This window comes from Corvus cornix, chromosome 5 (genome assembly GCF_000738735.6).
Source record: "Corvus cornix cornix isolate S_Up_H32 chromosome 5, ASM73873v5, whole genome shotgun sequence".
NCBI classification, from domain to species: domain Eukaryota; kingdom Metazoa; phylum Chordata; class Aves; order Passeriformes; family Corvidae; genus Corvus; species Corvus cornix.
This window is the reverse complement of record NC_046335.1, coordinates 40,157,239-40,180,828: the sequence shown is the minus strand read 5'-3', so window position 1 is coordinate 40,180,828 and position 23,590 is coordinate 40,157,239. Positions and strand designations below refer to the sequence as shown.

Sequence of the window (23,590 nt, the reverse complement as noted above, 5' to 3'; positions counted from 1 at the left end):
TTCATGGTTTCACTTCAGTTCAGTTTATAATCCGTTCAACAGGCAGCAGTGCTCTAAAACTGCTCCTAACAAAACTGAGTTCAAAGCAGTGTGTTTGCATCTGAGTCAGAAGCCAACCCACTCAGCCTTTATCCATATATTTGTATGGCTCAGGCTGTACCTTCTCCAGCAAGACAGTATTTTCATGCACTAGTGCCATCTCAGCTCAGCTTTTTGATGATATTCTCTGCTCAAACTGGAGGTTTGCTCACTGCCTCTGTCGCTCCATACATGTCCTGCAAATTAAAGACTGGAGGCATATTTGGCAAAACAATGAAGGGTAGAGATTGGAGGTATGTAAAAATCCACCATAAGAATAATAGAACATTAGTTGAGACAAGAAGTTTTACTTCAAATAAAATTCTAATTTTAATTCCTATGTCCTTTTGGGTGGAAAACAAATAACGATACAAACAAAAAGAACCCCAAAGCACAAACCAAAATGAAACAAATAAATGCACAAAACAAAAACCCAGCAACAAACAACCTGCTTTAAATCTATCTCCTTCTGTCATAACCCTGACCTGACCTCTAAAACCATTGTCTGTGTCATCTTGCTTTCAGACTTCTTGTTCCTGCCTTACCATTTCTCCTCACCATCTGTTGGGCTACAGTGGCTTGGAAGAAGATTAACTAGGTCAAAAGCTAGCAGTTCCCACTTTGAAAGTCACACATGCCTCTTTTGTTGAGCATGGAAAAATTATATTGATAGAAAGGGAATTATGGATCCCATTGTCTAAGCACATGCAATGGATGTTCAAAATTAATGTATCTGTAGTGGCAGCAGGAAATCTGATAGAAACAACAAGAACTAAAGTCAAAACCCTCCTGAGCAGATAATTGCATTTATTTAATTCCACACTGCAGTGTTTAAGACAGAGAAATGTTAATGATGTCCTTCTATAAAATAATTATATTTCTGATTTTGAAGATAGAGATTGTGTATTTATTATGTTTGGCTTGTAAAGTGCCATAGCTGTACAAAAAAAAAAAAAAAAACTGTATAGAAGAAAGGCAAAATCTGCTGAAGAAATAACTAGGTCACGATCCTTCAGAATTTAAATGAGATTTCAGAAAGTATATTCCAAAATGATAACTGAAACAAAGCTGTGTATACGTGTAAATATGATATGCAAATACTAGAAAGCTTCATGGAATACATACATTTTCAGGTTGCTTTTTAAAGAAGAATGAATATATGAATGGAAAATTGCTATTGACAAATAGAATACGATGCCACATGAGGAGCAAAATGAAATTAAATATGTGACCTACGTCATGAAACATAACAAAACCTGCTTGGCTGCTTACTGGAGAGGAGAAAAGATCATGTATTTGTCTGAAACCACAGGGAGAATATAAGGAGGGTGAACTGAATTATTTGAAATGAAGTCAGCTATGACACCAGCAAGATACCCTGGAAAAATACTTCCAAGCCATCTCTCCAGTAACGTCAGTGATCAAGACAGATAAGACTTCTAAATAGCACTGCCCCCTTCAGCACAGCCCACTTAGCAAAAAATCAGGAAAGGGAGAAATGCGCTTTACAGTTTTGTCCTTTTTTCATGTAAAAATGACAGCCTGTGCATAAATCCTTAGAGGGTTGCCAGCACAGTGCAGAAAGCAGGACAAAAAGTTGTGACATATTTATACAAAGTCCTGCACGCTATGGAAAGCATTGAAAATAACCAAGAATGCAGCTGAAGCCGGGTGTGTCCCTTCCTATGGTGGGTTCCCTCGTGAGGTGTCTCTCTTGGTCCTGGGCAGGTTAGAGCGATAGAAATATTTCAGGGACGCTAAATGTGAAGGCTTCTCCTTCCAAGGCCAAGAAGCCTGGAGGAGAGTGGTATTTGCAGGGCAGAGCCCCTTGCACAGGTCACGGAAGATTTCATCAACCAGCTGAGAGAAAAAGCGAATCCAGAGGGTTTTATCCAGACCTTGCACGGAGCGAACCTGGTAGGCACTGTAAACACTGGTGAAAAGGAGACGGTCAAACTCTGTTGGAGGCAAGGGGGTGTCAGTCAGTGAATAATACGTCAGATGCTGCTCAATCTCTGCCGGTGTTTTGGGAACTTCCTCCTCCAAAACCTGCAGGAACCGCCGTGCTGGGCGTAGGGAGGCCAGCTCTTCATCCCGCAGCCGGATTGTCCCGTTGGCCTGAATATCCAGCCTTCCCCAGAGCATCTGGAAGACAGGAGCAGCATTCTCACGGAAAGCCCAGCACAGCTCCATCAGTCACAAACGAGCTGCAAACCAAAGCCATCCGCAGTGCTGCCAGATCTCGGGCGGGCCCAGAGGCGGCCGCTCCCTCCCGAGCCGCCTAGTCCCACTCCATGTCCTTCTCCGCCAGCCCCACACCCCGTTTCTGACCGGCCCCACAGCTCGTTTCCCCGTGGGACCTGTGCAGCTCTCGCCTCCCGCCCTCCTGTCCCCCCGCAGTCCCGCCTGCAGCAGCTCCCCGGTGCGGCCGCCTCGGGCGGGGGCTTGGCCGCTTGCGGGGCAGTCACCGAACCCAGCGGGGATGGTCCCTTGTCCCACCGCGGACACCCCGTGAGGTGCCACGGAGTGGGGCAGAGCCCCCTTCGGCTGCACCCCGCAGTGGGAGGGAGCACAAATGCCATTAGGCATCGCCGAGGCGTTCTCCAGGGGCTCCCGAAATCCGTCAGGGATGAGAACAAACAGAACGGGTGAGTTTTTACGTGCAGGCAGGTGGGAGCATGGGCACTAACAGTGCCTCGGCCCAGGGCCCCCAGTGCTCAGGAGACCTCTAACATGATGCCGGCGTCCTCCGGGCCGCGACGGGGTGAGTTGGTGCCGCTGTGACGATGTTCATCTGGAAGACATCAGACAGAACTTGGTAGCACAAGACATTTCTGTTTACTGGTTTTGCCATTTGATTGTCAATAACGTCTTCAACATTCCTGAGCTACCACTCAGCTTGCCAAATATGACAGATGCTGACCACGGGATTTTGATAAGCAAAACAAGCTTTTTAAGAGAAGCAGCAGTGGTTGAGGCGAGGTTTTGGATACCACAGCCCTTAGTCCTGCCAACAGAGCTAAAGCGTACAGCAGTGAAGACACTGCTTTGACAGGCAGCAAGGAAGCCTCTCACACTGAGAATGGATGGGGTTTGAACTGGTGGGGTTTGCTTGTGTAGCAGTTTTTGCTGGAGAAAGTAATGCTGCCTAATGGAGGGAGGGTGCTGGCAGGCTCCTCAAGCTGCTGGTAGAAACATACACTGATGCTTATCCTGTTTTTATACTTCTTCCCTAGCCTTCTGCTGCTGGAGGAATGTGAGGGTAAGAGAAACCTTGTCAGATCCATTATGGCTCATTTGATGTCCAGCTAATTACTTGCTGGGACACATGACATCATGTAGTCTGGGAAAAATGGATATGAGGCCAGAGGAATGGCAAGTTTTGAATATGAAAGTCACGTTAATCCTAAGAATTGTTCAATTTTCATTTCCTAATACTTACAGTGCTGTAACTGTTTGCATTTATTTTATTTAATTTTTTGTGTGTGTGAAAAAGGAGACACAAGCAGTCTTGGTCCAGGACTGTGAGAGAGAGGCTGCATCCCCTCCCTCCTCTGTAATATCAGTGTCATGAGGTAGTCAAGACCCTCTTCTACTTCTTACAGACTCATCCTTTGGGTTAAGAAACATGAAATGGAAAAAGCTCATATAAAATAGTAAGCTCTCTGATACATTTATGGGGTTTTTTTTCACTTTTAAATGGATGAAGGCTTTTTTATATTAAAAAAAAGTGAGGATTTACATTGAATACTTGAGAGTCAACATCAGCAGGTGCATATAAAAAAGTAGAAAGAATTATTTAGTACTATACGTGTATGATGACTGCCACCAAAAGCCATTTCCAAATTTCCATTTTTGATTGGAGCTTTTCAGGGAGATGTAGGAGCTGCTTGGAGAAGTGCACTGCCAGCCTGCAGGATGCAGAAGTTTGTTTCTCTGCACAGCTGCAGGCTCTGTGATCCAAGCCAGCTGTGGCTTTGGAATGTGAGCAGGGATGTAGCTTCTCTTTCCTACTCCTCCATAGATGTACCAGCATTTTAGCTCAGGTGAAAACATATCATCTGAAAATTTCTTTGCTGTTCTTGTCTCTACAAACTGATCCTCCTTTTTTATATAAAAAGGTTCACAGATCCCTCTCCTGAGGGATGCTTGACTGGCTGCAAAGTCAGTGCATTTGTTGAATAGGTGCCAAACTGCTGTTATGAGTAACTGCCTCATAAATATACACAGCAGTAGATTTTTGAGTAGAGAAAAATTTAGCAAACAGAACAGATAATGTATTGAAATAATAACATAAATATCCTCTGGGGAAGGGAAAATCCTTCCTTACTTATTTTATCACTCAACAGGGTTGGGTGGTTTAGGGTTTTTTTTTCCCCAAAAAAGCATATGGAAAATCCACAAACAGTATTGCAGGAGACTTTTTTTCAGTGGAGACCCAAGAAAATCCTCCCCTTGTCACCGAACACAGTAGTAGGTCTTCAACCTGCAAGCAGGTACCAGTACCCCCACCAGCAAACCACCCCAGCTGGACTCCAGCTCTCTCCCGTGCCAGTGCAGCTGCCTGAGGCCCCGGGCCACATTTGAAGGAGCGGCAAAGCATCCCACAAATGGCACTGCACAAAGGTGTGCCAAGCCAAGGAGCCGTGTCGCTAGCAGATGTTCTTCCTACCTGTCAGCCTCTGGGATGCAGCAAACACGCACAGGAGCAGCCAGGAGCCGAGCTGTGCCTGGGCCATGGCAGCACAGCCGGAGCAGCTGCCGCCTGCTCCGCCACGGTGCCGCGCCTGGAGCCACAGCAGCTCGCTGTGGCGTCTTCCCTTGCTGCTCCAGGTCCCAGCAGCCTCTCCTGGAATGGATCCATCTTTCTGTGTTTCTGGTCACAGCCCTGGGAAGGGCTTGCAGTTCAACTTGCTAACCCCGAAGGATATTTTCCATCATATTTTGGAAACTTGGAACACTTTGTTGTGATGGTTTTGGCAGAATTGTTTAAGCTTTCTTTTCAAAGACTGACTTTCCGCTGCAATGATTATAGGAAACTGTTAGTTGCAAGAAATTTCACTACATATGTTTGCCTCGGAAGAAGGGAGGGCCCCCTAGTCCCTTCCATCTCTGCACTGTGCCTCTGTCACATACTGTGACCCTTCCGCTCGCCTCCTTTGCTTCATTTTCAGTTTTCCTTTTTCCCGGGTTCGAAAATCTGAAAACAATCCCGGAATGTCACAAACAGATAAGGACAACAGACTGCAGATTCATGGAAGGGCAGTAGCAGCCAAAACATACAAGCAGGCAGAAGAAACGTCACTGGTTTAGTTCTGTATCAAGCCCCCTGGAGGGGGAACTCAGTACAGTGACCTAACAAACACGGAGTATCACAGTGGCTCAGGCTTTAGCACCTCATGTCCTCCCCTCTGAGCAGACTTTTAGGTTACAATGAGCACAGTCGGCCTTAGATGTTCTAAATCACATAGACAAAATTTCATCTGATTCCCTTTGCAGCAGGTATCTGTTCTCTACACATCTTTACACGTGTATTAGTGCCAAATCCCCAGTCAAACTGTTCTGTATTTCTACTCTGTATGGCACAGTATGTGATGCCAGGGTTATACGAATATGCAATAATATGTGTAAATAAGGACTACTACCATCTCTCTCAGGTTAAAGGAAGAAAAAAATCTGCCTAGAAAAGAGAGAAGGTAAAGCTGAAATGCATCCCTTGCTCAGCAAGTTATGGGACATCAGTCAGGACATACTGTCACCAGATAGTTTACTAAGGGCTGGGATGATGTCCTGGCCGGTAAATTGTCTGTGTGCAAAGGACCAAATCTTCCGAAACTTTCAGCATCTGCAGCTGTACCTGGCAATACCTGGACTCACACCAGCCAAGAGAAGCAGCACATAATGGAAGAGTCACAGAGGGGCCCACAACATGCAGAGCCACTCTTCCCCTCAGTTTGGATTCAGAACAAGACCTGTGTTTGTGTCATAGCCTTAGGTAACAAGTCACGCTGCGCTGCTTTTGTTTTTCATTATTTTCTGCTGCTTATTCTTCAGCTGCATCCCTTTCTTTTATTAAACTGTGAATCACAAGCTACTCAAGAGGCAGACACTGATGGCCCATGTATGCAGTGAGGCTGATGTGCCTTCTGCTTTGTGCCAGAGTCCCTTTTAGTCCACAGTGTACACATGACTTTGTCTAGAAGCCACTACAGAAAAACCCCGTGTCTCGTGGGCCATGAAAGAGCGTCCCTCTAGCTTGCAGCACATGACATGAGGAGGATTGCCCAACAGGATTTTGGCCAACATCTGTGAGAGCCGTACATGATTTTGCCAACAGGAGAATTTCCTAGGAACAGCTTGCAGCTGAAGTGCCTAGAGGAGGATAGCCATGTTGGTGGGAGGGAGAAGAGAGGAGGCTCAGGGGCTGTGCTCAGGTGACTGACACAGTGGCAGGTGAGGGACAAGCATCAGTGTGGATGCTGCCTTGAGCTAGGGGAATTTTGTAGAATTACCTCACTATCCCCCACAGAAAGGCAATTTCAGAGTGATAAATGTATTCCTTAGCTGTCTGTACAGCAATACTTGCACAGAAACAAGGCTGAGTTTCTGACAGCTGCACAGAGTCCCTGCATGTACGACTGCAATGTTAGGCAGTGCACCTGCTCCTCCTGAAGGATTTTGTTCTTGCCAGGTATTCACAGCCCTACCACTCTGCACTCCCCTGGCCATACCGTCTGTTGTTGGAGCAGTTTCAAAACGTCACAAGACAGGTTTAGGCAGGGACACCTTGACTGGTTTCTTCTTTTTCACCATGACCTCCTGAAGCAGGAATATGGGAAATGAGAACAAGGTAAGAGGGATCAAAGACTGCAGGAATCGATTGGATGCTGGTTGAGGTACAAGGTGTGGTTAATACAGCACCAGAAGAGACTCTTTAGGAGGGAAGTTTCTTTGAAATAGGACTTCAGGGAGATATTTACAAAAGGGAAATTCTGCTTATAGAATTGAAGAAATCACTTGCTTTGATCATGTTGCCCAGAACTTGGGGAGATTACTCCCCAGCCTGGGGGATGCTCAGGTAAGGAAGGACATACATAACTCCCAGAAAAGGTGATGTTTGAGTCACTGGAGTGGAAGAAGTAAGAAAACCTTGAGGGAAGCAGGAGCGAAGTGCTGACTGTAACCAGACAGGACCTCTCTGATACTGGTATTTTCCAGGTATGGTGCTGCCAGTCCTTATCAGGATGCTTTCCTTGTCTTTTTGTTTCAGTTTGTGAGCAGCATCAGCTGCTTGAAGGAATAATGAGCTGTGTAAAAGCGACAGGGAGGGCCCCATCCCACTAAACCTACTGCACAAACAGACACCCTCAGGCCTTGCACAACTTGGAGAAAACATCATGGGATGAAGTGTGATGGGTGATATGTGACATACTGTCATCCAGCCTGTCCCTCAGCAGTGCCATAAGCTCTGCTCTGCAGGAATGCCAGGCTCAGCTGAAATTCCTGTCTGGATTTTGAGTGGAGATCAGTTATAAGGACATATACCGACTGTGTGGCCATGAGGTGGGTGGACACCCTGACACTGTTGATAGCCACATCCTCAGGGAGGACAGACTGCTTGCCTGGCTGTAGGGAGAAATGCCAGAGTTCTGGAAAACACCAGCAAAACCTACTCAGCTCAACATGGTGACTGTGAGTCATCGCCTGAAGTCTATTTGTCCCTTCAGTACCAGAAAATCTCTCTTCTGAATAGTGTGTCTGTAAATCAGCTACATCTGACTTACATCTCATCCCACATCCTCCTGCAGCTGGGGAATCCAACCCAGCAAACAAGCCTCATGGAAGCTAGCAGTACGCAACAGGCAGGGACAGAGGATTTGGAAGAGAGCTTTGTGCTTGGCCAAGCTGACCACAGCCTTGTCCAGCACGAAGCAAGTGTCTCGGTTTTGAAAGACAGGTGTCTGCTAAGGAAGGCAGAAGCCCCCACTTGAAGTGGCAGATATAACCCCTTTTCCCTCTAAGTTATTATATTTTGAAAATCAAGGGCCTTTAGGCGAAGATGTGGGAAATAGGAATAACAGTTCTTTACTATATATATATATATGTATATAACCAGTCAAACAAAACAACAACAACTATGGCAGTAACAGCAATCACAAACCCAGTGCCAGCCTTCTCGGCTGTCAGGCCCTTTCCCCTCGGGCAGTTCCGCTCGCAGCCGGCAGGGGCGCTGGCGGCTCCCGGTGAGCAGGGCAGGTGCGATGGTTCCCCCGCGGCTGCAGGGGGCGCTCCGGAGCGAGCTCGGGAGCACGCGGCACCGGTGCCCTGGGATCCCGGGAAGGGATGGAACAAAGGCTTCACAAACCTGGGCAGTTGATCCCGGGCTCTCAGGAACAGCAGGCTGGAACGGCAGGCTGGAACGGCAGGGACGACGCAAATCCCGGGTGGCAGACGAGATGTATCCAGATGGGAGAACCCCACGGAGGCCCAGGCAGGCAGGCGAGCAGGGCTACAGCGTAGCGAAAGCTCGAAGCAGCAGCGGGGCAGGGCAGCCACAGCCCGGTCTCCAGCAGGGCAGGGAAAGCGGCTTTTGGGGTCCCGGCGTTGTTTCCAGCAGGAAGAAAGAACGGCCAAAAAGAAAGAAGCAGCAGCTCCTTTCTCTGCAGCTTCTCTCTCCGGACGCTCAGAGCGAACTGCCCCCACACCCAGGTGTAGACAAAGGAGTAGCCAGGCCCACCCCACTCCCCTTTTTGTCTTTCTTAAGTACAGCTATTTGTCCCCTAGCAACATGCATATGGGAGAAAATTCCTTTAACAGGGGAAAAAAAAAAAAAAAACTAAGACTAAACTAAAACCCCAACACAAGTGTCCACCAGCCACAAGGAACCCAGAGTGAGTAGGCTCCACGAGCAGAACGTCCGTCCCCTGGAGCTCAGGAACAGTGGAGGAGGCAGAGTGCCAACACTGGCAGTACTTTGTGAGGCTGTGAAACTTCTTGTGCCCTGGGATAATGAGCCTAGGTGAGTAAATTGCTGATGTAAATGTCTTCTTGATCTCCCAAGCTTCACTAATGAGAAGAGATTCAGGTCCACCAGCAACTATTCCACATATTAAAGACCTCCTGAAGCCAATGCCTGTTCCCACAGGGCTGCCTACTTTTCCAGTACACACATTCTTGAGCAAACCTTGCATATTGTCTAACTTGACAATATGTCATGCCTGACATTTCTTGATGTGGATCAAATTCCCCCTCCGCACAAACATTAATTTTAAAAGGCAGATTTCCTTGTGGTCTTGCTACCATCAGCCCTCTGACTTATCATGCTGGGAAATATATATTTTTCATTATATATAGACCATAAGTCTCGGCGTGGTGTCTCAAGCAACCTGGGATGAAGGAGAACATAGATAGGAAATGTGATTTATAAAGAATTTGCATGGTGATAGAAGCGGCATCAGGAACTTTTCTGTCTTGTGCAATAGGCATCAACATGTTGTGAGAGCCACTGCAAAGAAAATAGAACCAGCTGTGGAATATCTTGTAAAGAACTAAAAGTTCATTTCCTATTTAATCTGCTCAATTGAAGACAGACCCAAAATGGAGATAAGAATTGTATAAAACCCCAGACTTCTGCTGATCTATGTTCACTTCTCCTTCCCATGTAGAGCTGTGATGTTTAAGGTGAATAGTAAATGCTATGAATTTTAACCAGAGAACACTGTTGAGTCACATCCCAAACACTGCTGGCCACAGCAGCCTGAAACAAAATAAAAAAAAAAACAAACCTAAAAAAAAAACCAAAACAAAAAAACCCTAAAAATAAAAAACAACCAACCAACCACTAAAAAAATTGAAAAAAATAAAATTAAGCAGCCCATGCTTACATGGCTGGGGTGGAAACAAATATGAAACCCAATTCTTTGAATACAGTTCAGATCTTTATTTTTTTTTCCTTAATTGAATTTACTATTGTCCGATCCTTTCCTCCATTCCATACTCTAACCTACCCCAAACCTTTATTTTAATTAGTGATGTTACAATTTAAAAGCTTAAGTATTGATTCAGGGAATCTCTATAAACAGCTTGTGAATTAGTTTACGAAATCTCTTACACAATAGTTTTCAGATCAAAATGAAGGCAGTCAGCTTTCCAACACAGAACAGAATTATGCATTTTCTGGACCAAAGACAAGGGACTTTATTAATTGATGACTGCTGTAACATAATCCCATTCAAACAGGTGGTGGGTGGACTGGAACAACAGCATTTTTCCAGCTTTTTTGGAAAAAAACTGTATTTTCCACAAGAGCAAAGAAAGTGGTAATGTTATTGTATCATAGAGCTCAAAATAACTGGAAGACTGACAAAAAGACAGAGTTTTGTTTATGAGACAAGGGAGGGGTATATTTTTGGCTGCAGGAAAAAAAGCGCAGTCTGAAGATGCTGGAGAAAATAAAGACTGCTTGATTGTGAAGAAGAGGCCAGATTGAGGGAGTGTCACATCAGAAGTTACCTGCAACTCCTTAAAAGGCACTGACCTAATTCCCATGGAAACAATAGAGAGATTTCCATAATTGTTTTGGTATGGACCCAGGTACATTTGTGTTGTCCTGAGAGGAACTGTATTAGAACCATTTACCCAGGCTTTTCCTGTTTTCCATATTATTAGCATCTTCCCAACACCCATCCTGGAGCTAAGAAACTGCTGTCCCATTGCTCAAGTTCCACAGCTGCTTCAGTGCAGTCTCTTATCAAGTGCTCAGGTTCTGAACTTCGCCTGCAGGACTGCTGGCAGGAGTAGTGCTCATAAAACACTTAGCCACAGGCAGTGCCTGCACTCCATTCAATTTGCAAACCAAAAAAAAAAAACGCCCCGTTTTACAACTCAAAGCACCAGATAAACATCTACTAGCTGGATCATAAGGATTGCAAATCAGCATTCCCTGGCCTTGTGCTTTTCATCTAGTTTGAAAACATTATTCCTGAGATCACAACAGGCAGGTATCTCATATCAATTTTTATTATTATAAATACTATATTAGAACAGAAAGGATGGTGCCGCACATCCGCTTCCTTCTGCTGCTATTTGGCATCTTCTTTCTTTGCTCCTGCTTCTATTTTCGGGGGTTCTGGAGCTGGACGATAGGCAGGAAATGCCTCCCACGGGCTATTCAGATCGAACTTGCGAAATTCCTGAGCTAGCTCCACAGGCTCTGCCACCACCCGTTTGACTTCATCATCATACCGCACCTGGAACAGCGCAAAGAACACAGGCCAGTCACTTTACCCCACTCCTGGAGCATCTTTATTTGCTGTGCACAGTGACCCAGACCACCCTCTGTGCAGACAACTCCACTTCTTACCCATGGAAAACCACAGACCCACAGGCCTCTGCCATGGCTTCAGTTCTCAATACTAAATGAGCTCTCCAGATGCTACTGAGATCTCTGGACTGTCCAAGAAAACCCTCCTCTTTGCTTTGCTACCATGGCCCTCAGGCGTCACAACTAAGCACCCAGAATTAGGAGTGCCCAGCCTAACAGTCCATGTGAAGTTCACGTGGAATAACACATTTAATTTGTCATTTGACAAAGGAATTTCTCCTGAGTCACTGAAATAAGGTGGCCCATCCTGGGCCTGCATGGCTGAGGACTATACTCATGAATCTTTATAATATGGCATTTGTTTGGTTTTAGTTGTTCTAATTTTTAGTGTAACACTCAGAACAAGAAGAGAAAAAGAAGGCAACCAGGATGGAATGCAGGTGAGTACCAGACACTTCCAATTGGCTTGCTTTATCCTCACTGTGCTAGTCCAGATCTCTGAACCCCAGCTCAGGAGATGTAGCCTTATCCTTGCTTGCAGGATTTTGTTATTTCTACATTTTTTAAAACAGCCTGTTTTTTGCAGAACTTCAGTGTTTCCTCCTGAAACTCAACTCAGTCTTAACACTGCACCATATACGCCTGCTTCTGCAGGGCAATCATTTGAAACTAGACAGATACCAAACACTCTCATTTCACCTGTGGTTGGCATACCAAGGTAAACGATAAATGGCAAGAGTCAATTTAACCAGAGTTTTATAATCTGGGCCTACAAAAACTCAACAAAGTGAAGTTCCAACTGAATCAAGAATGGTTCAGTCCTTCATCCTTCAGTTTTGCAGTGGAAACTTTAATCTCCCAGAAAATGTACTGAAAGCAGAAGCACTTTCTCTCCCTGACAAGTATCTTTGGTATACAGCACATAACATTTTGCTCAATTTCTCTAGTCTTAGGCTGCCTTATTATGGATGATTCTTTGTGTGATACTTCAAATTTCCACACAATTTTATACAACTCCTCTGGAATACAGACAAGTGAAACATCCTTCAGACAATGATTGTAAAGCAGCCACATCTTTGTACTGGAACTCAGAAAAGAGCATTGGGGAGACTTACTAACTTTAGACATGACTGTATCTCCTACCTCCACATAACCAGAGAGTGGGAAGTCCTTCCGGAATGGATGGCCCTCAAACCCATAATCTGTGAGGATTCGCCTTAGATCAGGATGGTTGGCAAAGAAAACACCATACATGTCCCAAACCTAAATGAAAGGGACAGGTTAGTTGAATTATATTTGAAAAAATCAAAAACCTGCATGTCTTATATCTATAAAATTTCAGTTACATGCCTGGCTTTGTACAGTGCCAGCAAAACTGATGCAGAAATTCATTCAAAAGCAAATCAAACATTGTTTTATCTCCTACTCTGAAAAAGCAGCCAGGAAAACACTTCTCTCTTTCTTCCTGAGGGCCTTGGGGAAATCACTTTGACTGGGAAAATACAGCCTCCCTCCAGCAAGATTCTGCTCCCAAGCACAGCAGCACTCACCTCTCTTTCATACCAATTTGCTGCCTTGTGCACAGACACTGCTGAATCAACAGGTGTCAGCTCATCGGTGTACGTCTTCACACGGATGCGGCTGTTGAACCGCAGGGACAGCAGGTTGTACACAATCTGAAGCAGAGGAACAGGCAGCATTTATGGATCTCTTTGCATTACACCACTGGCTAAGCAAAGCCACACAAGGACTATTTCAAATATTCTTTATGAGCAGGATCACATTCAGCACTTCAGAGCTGGCCACTAAAAGACACTCCTCCAACTGAGGTTCCAATAGCTCATCACTTTGGTCCTTAGAAGTGTGACAAAGTTATGAGACTTAGAAAACATGACTGATGTAGAAGAGCAGAAGTAAAGAGAGATACTAAATCTTAAAAGAGAGACTACTGGAGGGATGGAAACACTTGACAATAGTCTGTCTTGAAGAAAATTACTATCAATCACTCTTGCAATTAACTATCAGTGGGAGAAAGCTAAGAAAAAGTACACTTTAATTTTCGGCAAACAAGTTGGATACCAGGGAACATTTCAAACTTTTATGGTGGTGGAGTCTAATACAAAGGCTGGTTATGAGGATTATTATAATCTCGGGGGAAGAAATATATACTACAGTAAGATTGAAAAAAAATCCCAAAACTCTGTAAGGAATTTTAAAGCCTTGTTTGATACTGCCTTGGTGACTGGAAAAAATGAATAAATTAGGGTCTATATTTCTATTATTTCTATGAATCCACTACCTTGGTTTTTGAAAGAAAAATATTGAATTAAAAAAATATTCCACTTCTTCAGCAGCTGGAGGTCTTTGACTCAAAGAAACTCTAGCTACAACTCTTGAAATTTTCTTCTCACTGCCAGAAACCAAAAAAAGTGGTCAGAGCTGCAAGAGCACCTACAGGCAGCAGTACTTGTGAAGCCCTCCAAGTCCTGCACCTCTAAGCAGCTCCTACCTCAAAGCGGTACTGCCGAGACGGGACATCAACAGCAGTCAAGTCAGCCAAGGATTTGAACTGGGCATTGGTGTGGTCACGAAGGAAGGTCAGGACAGGAATGATCCCATCCGGATGGATCAGAAGTTCCAGCTCATTGAAACACGTCACCTGATGAAAACAGAACAGCGGGAAGGGCATGAGTACAAACACTCAAACATTATGCTGATTTCAGCAGAAAACTCAAAGAAAGCGACACAGCAGACATAAAAAGGCATCAGATCAAGGGGCTTAACAACAGCAGTAACTTTTCATGGAATTCTGACCATTTTTCTTCCCCAGAACACCTTCTCTAAATGGGTAACAAACACGTGGTATATTCACTGGATCCTGTCCCATCACAAGAACAATTTCTCAAACAGCACCTACCTGTACTTGCTGGATATACTTGGGCAGAATCTCAGCCACATACTCCCCAAAAGCACATAGCTGCTTCTGTTCTACTTCATTTTTTGGTCTGACAGTAGCTAAGGAGAAACATAAAGTTTCCAAGATTATGACAGGGAATACAGAAAGCTACAGAGAGAAGACTAGTAACTCCCTTTAAACTCCCTTTAACCAGTCTGGCTGTCTGTCAGAGACTACATTATAGCAACATACTTGTGCTACACAGAACGTGCAACTACACACTTTGATAATGAAGGAAATTTGTGTCAGTGCTAAAATTTTGTTGACTCTAAAGAGCAGCAGGAATTGCCCAACAAGATGATGAAAAAGTAAATAATGAGATGAAAAAGAGGGCAACAGAGACAACAACCTGAACTTAGGCAGTGCTCATGTCATTCAACCTGGGTCTAGAATGGGCCTTGTTTTCTGGTTTTGTTGGATGTGTCAGCATCTAAGCAAGCCCCTCATAATCAAAACACTCTAAGAACTCGCGCTGTTGGGGTGGGTATTTTCACTGTTACGATTAAAAACCCTTAAGAGCCAGGGCGATGAGGGGCTATGAAGCTCTTGCCCAAGCACGGCTTTGCAGAGAAAAAGCAGGCTGGACCTGCATCTGAGAAAGGATGCAGATGGGTACCCAGAGCAAGCACGGGAACCCAGAGCAAGCACGGTTACCAACACAGCCACTTTTCTGCGCTATTGGGGTTTACGGGTGACCGGACCAACCCTTTCCCGACGCGCTCACTAAAACGGTTCCATCGCCCAGGAACGTCCGTGGGGCGGTTCGGTGCCCTCCCGCCGGCTGGCAGGGGCACAACCGCACGCCTCGGGCCCCCCTCCGCCCCCGCCCGGCCCCGCACTTACGGCGAGTGTCCGCGGCGGAGCTCCCCGCCAGCCGGGCCCGTGCCGCCGCCGGTGCCGCGCCAGCTGCGGAGAGAAACGGACACATCTCACCGACCGCCGCCAACCGCCCGGCCCGCGCCCGGCACAGCCCCCGGCACAGCCCCGGCGCCCCGCCTCACCTCGCAGCGCGGCCCGCGCCAGGCCCCGAGCCGCCGCCGCCCACATCCCGCCGGGACACGGACGGGCAAGGGCACGGAGCGGAAGCGGAAAGTGCCGCCGCCGCCGCGCTTCCCCCGGGGGCGGAAGCGCGCGAAGAGCTTCCCGGGGACGGCTCCGGGTCGGTGGGCGGAATCGGCGAGTGCCCGGCGGCGCCTGGCGCAGGGTGAGGGCCGGGAGCAGCCGCTGGGGCACCCCGGGGCGGCGGAATGAAGGGAAGCGCCGCAGGTGGGTGCCGCGCGGCGCGGCCGGCGGGGAGCGGCGCGGCCGCCGGCCCGGGGACGGAGCAGCGAGCGCCGCGGAGGTGTGGGTGCGGAGGGCGGGGGACGCCGGCAGCCCCCGGACTGAGCCAGCGCCGAGCCTTGCACAGCGTCAGCGCGGCCCTGGTGGGAATCTGCGTTTCTCCGAGGATCAGCCTTCCTTCCTTCCTTCCTTCTCCTCGCCCCGGACCGTAGGGTCGCTGTCAGTTGTGCTTAGGGGTTCCCCGAGCCCGGGCGCCGCCGTAGCGTCCGCGACCCTGTCAGGAGCAACGAAGGAGGGAAGCTGGAGCACAAGTCCTGTGAGGAGCGGCTGAGGGAGCTGGGGTTGTTTAGCCTGGAGAAAAGAAGGCTCAGAGATGACTTTTATCACCCTATCCAGCTGCCTGAAAGGTTGTAGCCGGGTGGGGGTTGGCCTCTTCTCCCAGGCAGCCAGCGACAAGACGAGAGAACACAGGCTTAAGCTGCAGCAGGCGAGGTTTAGGCTGGACATTAGGAAGAACTTCACAGGAAGGATGATTAGAGACTGGAATGGACTGCCCAGGGAGGTGGTGGAGTTGCCACCCCTGAAGGTGTTTCAGGAAAGACTGGAGGCGGCATTCAGTGCCATGGTCTAGTTGACATGGTGGTGTTCAGTCATAGGTTGGCCTCGATGGTCTCAGAGGATTTTTCCAATTTAAGTGATTCTGTGATTCTGTGAAGGAGGTGTACCAGGTGTTGGTTCAACCACTCTCACTGATAGCCTGGCCTACGGAATGCATGGAGCATAAGATTGGGCTGTTTGGGACAGTTAACTGTCCTGCATGCCTCTTTCTTTATAGCAGAGACATCATGGGTGCAAAGGGGAGCTTTGTCTGGGTGTCTGCAAGGAGGATGTGAGGTTTGCGTAGTCTTTAGCTGCTTCTTGGCATTTCTTCTGTGACTTGGCATCAGTCCTCTGGGAGTTGTGCAGGGCAGTGTGGGCAGCTGGTTCTGCCATGCCAAGGGCGCAGAGTAGTTCATCTGTCCATATCTTGGTGCTCTGTGTGGTCTCTTCTGCATTCTGGGCTGAAGCTCCTAAGCACCTTGACTGTAAGGATAAAGAGCTTTAACCGAAGTGGAAGCCAATTTGCAGGATAGGCTCATACTTTGTAAACCTGGAAAATAGTATTGATGTGTTCTATGCTGACTGCAGTTCCTCAGTCTCTTACAGACTAATGTATAGGTACTTTCCAGACAGACCAGAACTACTGTAAAATCGAGATGAGTGTAATTAAGGCAGGCGATCACCAGAGATGAGATGGACATGTCCAGCTAATTAGGGATGTAGACACTACTTCCCGTGAACAGAATTTGAGCAAAGAACTTAGGAACCCTCCTGATCAAGCAGAGTAGTTGTAAGAAAATGCATGTTTGACAATATAAACCATGGAAGAGTAAATGAATCTGTTGGAGAAAAAAAATCACATCTTTGTGAAACATTGTACTTGAAATAATGGTCATTATTAGTTGAAGAAATTTGTGATATCAGACATAATGGCTGGTAGTTCAGTTGTAAAAATAAGTCTAAAGTGACTGCAGGTAGGCAACTGTTCTTAATGCTGTCAAGAGCCATGGTAAAAAAGAGCTCCTTGCTGTAGTAGTCTTATGTTTCAGAAGCTTTTCTGACCCACAAACTACCTGGAGCTCTGCAAACATCCTTGGTACCTACTAAGAGGTGTTTTCTTTTAAATTTTGTTCCCCTTTCCACTTGGGAAGCAGTGACTAACAACATCTAACATTTTGTTTTGCATGCTGAAATTGACTGGCACATTAACAAACAGCATAACCATCAGTTACCTCATTTGGTTAGCTTGAAGGACTGGTGGTTTTGTCTGGCAGACATCTCATGCATCTTTTTGGTAAAAACAAGTTCACCTTGATACAGCTTCATCATTGGGTTTGGACAGTAATTAACACCTCCTGATGGTATGAACTGCTGCCTGTGCTCTTTTTTAGTATGATACTGTAATCCTTTTCACATCTAGTCCAGCTATGCTGCTGCCACATTTTTTGGCTTTGCAAGTTTCCTAGGGCGGTTGCTGGACTTTCCACTTGAATAACTTGCTGCATTTCTTTGTGTTGGTGAAATGAGTGGTGAAAAGATATGCACGTCTCCAAGCCCTGCTGGGATGTGATGTGCACTGTACTGGAAGTTTGGTATATATTATAATTTTAATTATGCCAACTTCTCATTTGTTGTTTGAGATTCTGAAGCTCAAGCACAAGTTTCTGGCTGTGCTATTTATGTTTAGTCTAAAATATGCTGGACTCTTACCAATATGTTTGATTTTTCCCTGTACCCTGAAGTACCGCATAATCTTGTTAGTGGTGAGAGAAAGCTGTATAATTATTGTGATTTTACAGATTGCTGGAGGTCTGATTTGTGCAGCACCATGGACTCATCAGAAGAGACTGGAGGCTCCTCTGCAGAAGAAAACTACTTTGTGAACTACACCTTCACCGACCGCTCCCACTCAGGCCGTGTGGCCCAGGGTATTATGAAATTATGCTTGGAGGATGAGCTCTTTGCTGATGTTACAATATCAGTGGAAGGCAAAGAATTCCAGCTGCACCGTTTGGTCCTCTCAGCTCAGAGCTGCTTTTTTCGTTCTATGTTCACTTCCAACCTAAAGGAGGCCCACAACCGGGTGATTGAGCTGCAGGACGTTAGCGAGAGTGTCTTTCAGCTCCTTGTGGACTATATTTACCATGGAACTGTAAAGCTGAGGGCAGAGGAGTTGCAGGAAACCTATGAAGTGGCAGACATGTACCAGCTGACTGCCCTTTTTGAAGAGTGCTCCCGTTTTCTGGCCCGTACAGTGCAGGTTAGAAACTGTCTGCAGGTCATGTGGTTGGCAGATCAACACAGTGACATGGAGCTCTACACAGCTGCCAAACACTGTGCAAAGTCACATTTGTCTCAGCTGCAGGAGACAGAGGAGTTCCTACACCTGCCTCTCCGCCTACTGACAGACATCCTTACAGGTAAGGAGTTCTTCAGACTGCCTAGGATGTGGACGTAGAAAGAGACTTTCAGAGTCTGGTCAAGTAGTGAACAAAATAGATGAAAAGATCCAACCTTTCATAATCACTGTCTATTCAGAGACTTAGCTAAGCAAAGCAAAATATTCTGGATACCTTTGTCAGAAAAAGCCCCAAACCATTAATTGTTACTGGACGTGAAACATCTAAGCTGTAGAAAAGGGACGTAGAGGATGTCAGAAATTCACAGCAGTTCCTGAGTCAACAGGTTAGAAGTGTTACACATTTTTTAAACATAACTTCCAACAATTTTTTTTATTTTTGTTTGCGTTAAAAGTAAAACAAAGAAGCCTTACCAGAAATAAACATCTGATGAAAGTCTTTTTTTATCCCTTTAGCTCATAATCATTTAATGTAGTAATGCAATAATTCAACGTCTGTAAGAAGGCTTGAGCACATATTTTTAGACTATTTTAGTGTTATTTACAATTGTATATAATTGTTAGGATTACTTAGGCACTCAACTGACTGAAATAGAGGCATTGTAACATCTTGAGTAATACAGTAATTACCCTTCTTATAAAGGTACTAGCCTTCCACAGTAATGGATGCAATGACTCAGTGTTGTGAAGGACGTGTCAACACATGGACAACTTGGTCCAGCTTCCACCAATCCTTAAAGATCTGCTGCCCTAGTAGGTACAGCCAGTATTTGTCACCTCTCCAGGATGCTGCAGTCACAAGTCCATTTTTCTGCAGTTAGGTATCATTGCTAGAGCAAGCAAGAATGTAGAAGCAGCTCATACATTCAGATGTGCCTCTTTCTTGCTTTTAATTACTCTTTGTAACTGAGTAAGTGACTATACTTTGTGTGTCATGTGTTTTATATGCTGTTACAAAAATAAACCTACCATGACTGGCTTCTTTGGAACACTGGCAAATCTATCCATACGACTTAAACTAACCTTTAGAGTTGATGCTATGCGTATGAGTCTTTACAGATACTGCATTAAATTATCTCTATTGCACATAAAGAAACTTACAGTCAAGAACCTATTGAGTATATGTACTGATAGCTCAAAAACTGTGATAAACTTAGAGTAATTTTGATACCTATCTAGCTAAAGTTTTTGAAATAAGTTGCGAGTTCATTAAAAAACCCCTCTAAAATAATGAAATAAAACAGTAGAGGTCAATCACCTTTAATTTCCTAGGGATTCCACATAAAAACCAGTTTTAGGACTATGGAGTTCAGCACTTGTGGTCCTAAATTAAAACAGTTTCTCAGTATAACTTTTTTCCATGCATCATCTATTTTCATATGTAGAATCACATTACTCGGCATTTATGCCACAACTTAGCTCATTAAATGGATTAAAATCTGAAGTACTCCCCTTCTTAAAAAGGTAGGAAAACTCCTTTTCTTTTGCATTTCCTGCATCTTTGTTTAGTTAATGGAGAATTAAATAGGGGAAGCTTTTAGTGGCAAGGATTAAAATTAATTTCATGAAATAGTAATTCATTAAGTTTACCTTCTGTTGCACTCTAGGACCAATTTCAAAATCAAATTTTTTCCATTTAAGCACTACATGTGATGGTTAGCTTATGGGAATCCTTTTAAACAGAGCTGAAATACCTGCTTTTGTGCCACACTTTTTCTGCTCCCTTCCACTATAGAGAAAAGCATTGGAATTTGTCTGGTGCCTTCAGCATCATTGAATTCAGAGTTTGTCATGAGAACAGACTACAAAATCAGAGAGTCTTCGTAGGGAAGCTTCTCAATGAACACAGGCATAATTGCTGACTTTCAAACTGGAAGGAAATACCTAAAATCTTTTCGATAATGTACTGATGATGACAATACAAGAGTTTGTGGCTTAACCAAAACTTCCAGTTATGTCTGGAAAGAGATTGAAATTTGATGCAGTCTGTCGAGTGTTTCCTACTGTCACACAGCTAAGAAAAGCTCTAGTAGCTCATTGGGGATTTCCAAATGTTAAGAGGATAGCAGCAACACCAGATGTTCAGTCATGAGGGTCAGCTGCCTGGCAGTGCTCAGACACATTCTGTAGATGACTTTTGCTAGATAGGTTTCTAGGACCAGCCAGAAAGAAAGGCAGGTGCTGAGATTCTCAATAACAGAATCTTTTTGCATAAATGATTAAATAAGAAAGTATTTGTTGTCGTCACACACCATGTAAGTTCTCTTTCCTGTCCTCTTTCTCTTGGACATAGATTCGTGAATAGACTGCTGAAACTCATCCAAAGTGCTTAAGATCTGGCAGCTCTGTCTTCTGATAGTTACTGAAATTAATTTCATGTAGTTGGCTGGCTGGCAGTGCTGATCATGCCTGACAAAATCCATAAAGACCTGTGTCTGTTTTTCCTCTCCAGAAAGTAGGATTTGTGGTGGGACTGGGGGGAGGCAGCCGCAGGAAAAGGGTGTTCCCGAGTACATACACCTTTGTCTAGATACTGTAAATGCATTTCTGTCCCCAAACCGCAGATGGCGTTCCATGTTCTCAGAATCCAGCAGTTGCCATAGAAACCTGGATCAACTTCAACAAGGAGGAGCGAGCGGGCTTTTCAGAGACTCTGCGATCGAGTCTGAAGGTATAAAAAGACCTTATGTTCTGGGGCTGGTGTAGCACTTGCTGGTTTCACACTTCTCAGGGCAGGGTATTCTGCTCTCAGGTGTGACTTGAAAGCCACAAAATACAAATGTCATTGAAATTCATGGTGCTTGTGAGAGGATACTTTCAGTGTCATAAACAGCAACCCCACTGACAGCTTTTTTTATTTTAACCTGAGGCTGCTTTCACTGGTGATTGGACCAGTGCCACAAATAATTTATTTCACCTCAGTTACCAAAGAAACTGTTCAGAAATCTATGTTTGGCATTCCTCTCGTAACAACTGTACTCCATCAGGGATGTAACTGGCCCTTACGTAAACCATGAAGACTTGTGTTCCAGTGACGTCTGTGGCTATTTTATTGTGTCGGACATGAATGGTATGTTGAAAAGGCTTTGAGGCTCTGAATCCTGAATGTTGTAGGGTGGCAGGACTTGGGAAGCAGATTATATCCTTCAGGCCCACAGGTGGGTCCTAAACCGAAGAATTCAGTCTTGAGCATCACTGATGTTTGTGTAAGATCTGATTCTGCTGACACTCTTCTCCTTTCGCCCAGGTGATTGGAGAAAATGTTCACATCTATCTGATTGGAAAGGAGTCATCACGTACACATTCGCTCGCTGTCTCTCTGCACTGTGCTGATGATGACTCCATAAGTGTGAGTGGCCAGAACAGCCTGTGTCACCAGATCACTGCAGCCTGCAAGCATGGTAGTGACCTGTATGTCGTTGGTGGCTCCATTCCACGACGCATGTGGAAATGCAACAATGCGACTATAGACTGGGAATGGTGTGCTCCTCTGCCCCGTGACCGGCTCCAGCACACCCTCGTCTCCGTGCCAAGCAAGGATGCAATATATTCACTGGGGGGGAAAACTCTACAGGACACTCTCTCTAATGCTGTCATATATTACAGAGTACGAGACAACGTGTGGACAGAGACCAGCCAATTGGAAGTGGCAGTCTCTGGAGCTGCAGGGGTAAACCTTAATGGTGTCATTTACCTGCTGGGTGGGGAGGAAAATGACTTAGACTTCTTCACCAAGCCGTCTCGGCTCATTCAGTGCTATGATACCAACACAGAGAAATGCCACGTGAAGCCATACGTACTGCCTTTCGCAGGGCGTATGCACGCTGCTGTGCACAAGGATGTGGTGTTCGTTGTGGCCGAGGGGGATTCACTGCTCTGCTACAATCCCCTACTGGATAGCTTCACCCGGCTATGCCTCCCGGATGCCTGGAGCTCAGTACCATCCCTCTGGAAAATTGCCAGCTGCAATGGCAGCATCTATGTCTTTCGCGACCGCTATAAAAAGGGTGATGCAAATACTTTTAAACTTAACCCAGCCACTTCTGTTGTAACAGTCACGAGCGGCATCAAAGTGTTGCTCACTAACCTGCAGTTTGTCCTGGCCTAAACAGGCGCAGTGATAGAAAGACAGCAACCGTGTCTTGCTGTGCAGCTCGAAGACACCTGCAACCCTCAGCACCAGTCCCAATTACTACAAGCTCACAACATCCAGTAAAGACCCCATCCTCTGTACCTATGCAGAGGAAGTACAGGCTTTCTGACTGTGGGCCTATTCTTTTACATAGCACTATTGAAACTGTATTGAACTGTTGTATCTTAGATTTCAGATGGACTACATGCTATTTCTTTGATTCCTTGATGATAAGCTGCCTGCGTTTGAGGCCCAAATGGCAGCAAATGGCTATTTTAGCCTGGAACCAATCCACCACTAAAAAATCCTAGGGCATATGGACAACATCCTCCTTGGCCCAGACCGCTAGTTTTAACTGCCTAGGAGACTGTGTGTTGCTGCTGTGTCAGTCACAGCAGAGTTAGACGTGCACTGTGTCCCCCAGGGATACTCCCATTTAAACATTCCTGTGTCCTATTGCAGAAGGAGGGCCTGGCAGACAGATGCCAGAACTGACCCCAGGACGCTTAGGTTACATTCAGCACTTCTCCTAGAGGAGTTGTAACCAACTGAGTACTTGCTTACTGCTCTGTCATCACCTAGTATAAAGAGGGAGATAATTTTTAGAGCATTGGCTTCCTTTACTGTACAGGAAATCCCCACCTGTAATTATAACATAGTGTTGCTGAACAGACAGAAATAAGACCACTTCCTCCTACCCCTCTCTGTTGGCACTGTAACCCTTTGGGTAAGAATCTGAATAAAGTCTCTACTGAGACAAAGTATTTTGGTTTTTTCTCTTTGCTTAAAATACAAATATTTTTGAACTTCCTGTGGATTGCAGTTCTGCTCAGCACTGATGTGTGGAAAAGATGTGTGGCT

At 45.5% G+C, this 23,590-nt stretch overlaps 3 protein-coding genes across 5 annotated transcripts; 1 reads left to right on the top strand and 2 right to left on the bottom strand.

Annotated features, from left to right (window-relative positions):
- Positions 1–383: 383 nt before the first annotated feature.
- FAM180B (family with sequence similarity 180 member B) lies at positions 384–4,923 on the bottom strand. The gene is made up of 3 exons (XM_010410961.3): positions 4,751–4,923; positions 2,805–2,872; positions 384–2,223 (listed from the first exon to the last, which is right to left on the bottom strand). The coding sequence occupies exons 1-3, from the start codon at positions 4,815–4,817 to the stop codon at positions 1,762–1,764; spliced, it is 597 nt and encodes a 198-aa protein (XP_010409263.1). The 5' UTR covers positions 4,818–4,923; the 3' UTR covers positions 384–1,761.
- Positions 4,924–11,074: 6,151 nt separating this feature from the next.
- NDUFS3 (NADH:ubiquinone oxidoreductase core subunit S3) lies at positions 11,075–15,475 on the bottom strand. The gene is made up of 7 exons (XM_039552541.1): positions 15,359–15,475; positions 15,201–15,263; positions 14,319–14,416; positions 13,911–14,060; positions 12,952–13,077; positions 12,545–12,664; positions 11,075–11,327 (listed from the first exon to the last, which is right to left on the bottom strand). The coding sequence occupies exons 1-7, from the start codon at positions 15,402–15,404 to the stop codon at positions 11,160–11,162; spliced, it is 771 nt and encodes a 256-aa protein (XP_039408475.1). The 5' UTR covers positions 15,405–15,475; the 3' UTR covers positions 11,075–11,159.
- A 3-nt stretch (positions 15,476–15,478) lies between these two features.
- On the top strand, positions 15,479–23,493 carry KBTBD4 (kelch repeat and BTB domain containing 4). Of its 3 annotated transcripts, none has more exons than XM_039552540.1 (4): positions 15,479–15,561; positions 18,038–18,658; positions 21,162–21,268; positions 21,845–23,493. In XM_039552540.1, exons 2-4 carry the CDS (start codon positions 18,067–18,069, stop codon positions 22,703–22,705), a joined length of 1,560 nt encoding a protein of 519 aa, XP_039408474.1. In that variant the 5' UTR covers positions 15,479–15,561; positions 18,038–18,066; the 3' UTR covers positions 22,706–23,493. The 3 variants fall into 3 exon arrangements, with proteins under 3 accessions (XP_039408474.1, XP_039408472.1, XP_019140043.2); XM_039552538.1 differs by having other exon boundaries at positions 15,502–15,623; XM_019284498.2 differs by lacking the exon at positions 15,479–15,561 and adding an exon at positions 15,813–16,045.
- Positions 23,494–23,590: the final 97 nt, after the last annotated feature.

What these genes read in the sequence shown, in the direction of transcription:
- KBTBD4 (XM_019284498.2), top strand. Translation starts at nt 16,012, where the DNA reads ATGACTTTTATCACCCTATCCAGCTGCCTGAAAG. An exon ending in CCTATCCAGCTGCCTGAAAG is followed by an intron (nt 16,046 to 18,037) that starts GTTGTAGCCGGG and finishes GTGATTTTACAG; the next exon opens with ATTGCTGGAGGTCTGATTTG. An exon ending in CTCTGCGATCGAGTCTGAAG is followed by an intron (nt 21,269 to 21,844) that starts GTATAAAAAGAC and finishes CCTTTCGCCCAG; the next exon opens with GTGATTGGAGAAAATGTTCA.
- NDUFS3 (XM_039552541.1), bottom strand. Translation starts at nt 15,404, where the DNA reads ATGTGGGCGGCGGCGGCTCGGGGCCTGGCGCGGGCCGCGCTGCGAG. An exon ending in CTCGGCAGTACCGCTTTGAG is followed by an intron (nt 13,078 to 13,910) that starts GTAGGAGCTGCT and finishes CCTCTGCTTCAG; the next exon opens with ATTGTGTACAACCTGCTGTC. An exon ending in CACTCTCTGGTTATGTGGAG is followed by an intron (nt 11,328 to 12,544) that starts GTAGGAGATACA and finishes GCGCTGTTCCAG; the next exon opens with GTGCGGTATGATGATGAAGT.
- FAM180B (XM_010410961.3), bottom strand. Translation starts at nt 4,817, where the DNA reads ATGGCCCAGGCACAGCTCGGCTCCTGGCTGCTCCTGTGCGTGTTTGCT. An exon ending in TGCATCCCAGAGGCTGACAG is followed by an intron (nt 2,873 to 4,750) that starts GTAGGAAGAACA and finishes GATGTCTTCCAG; the next exon opens with ATGAACATCGTCACAGCGGC. An exon ending in ACGCCGGCATCATGTTAGAG is followed by an intron (nt 2,224 to 2,804) that starts GTCTCCTGAGCA and finishes CCTGTCTTCCAG; the next exon opens with ATGCTCTGGGGAAGGCTGGA.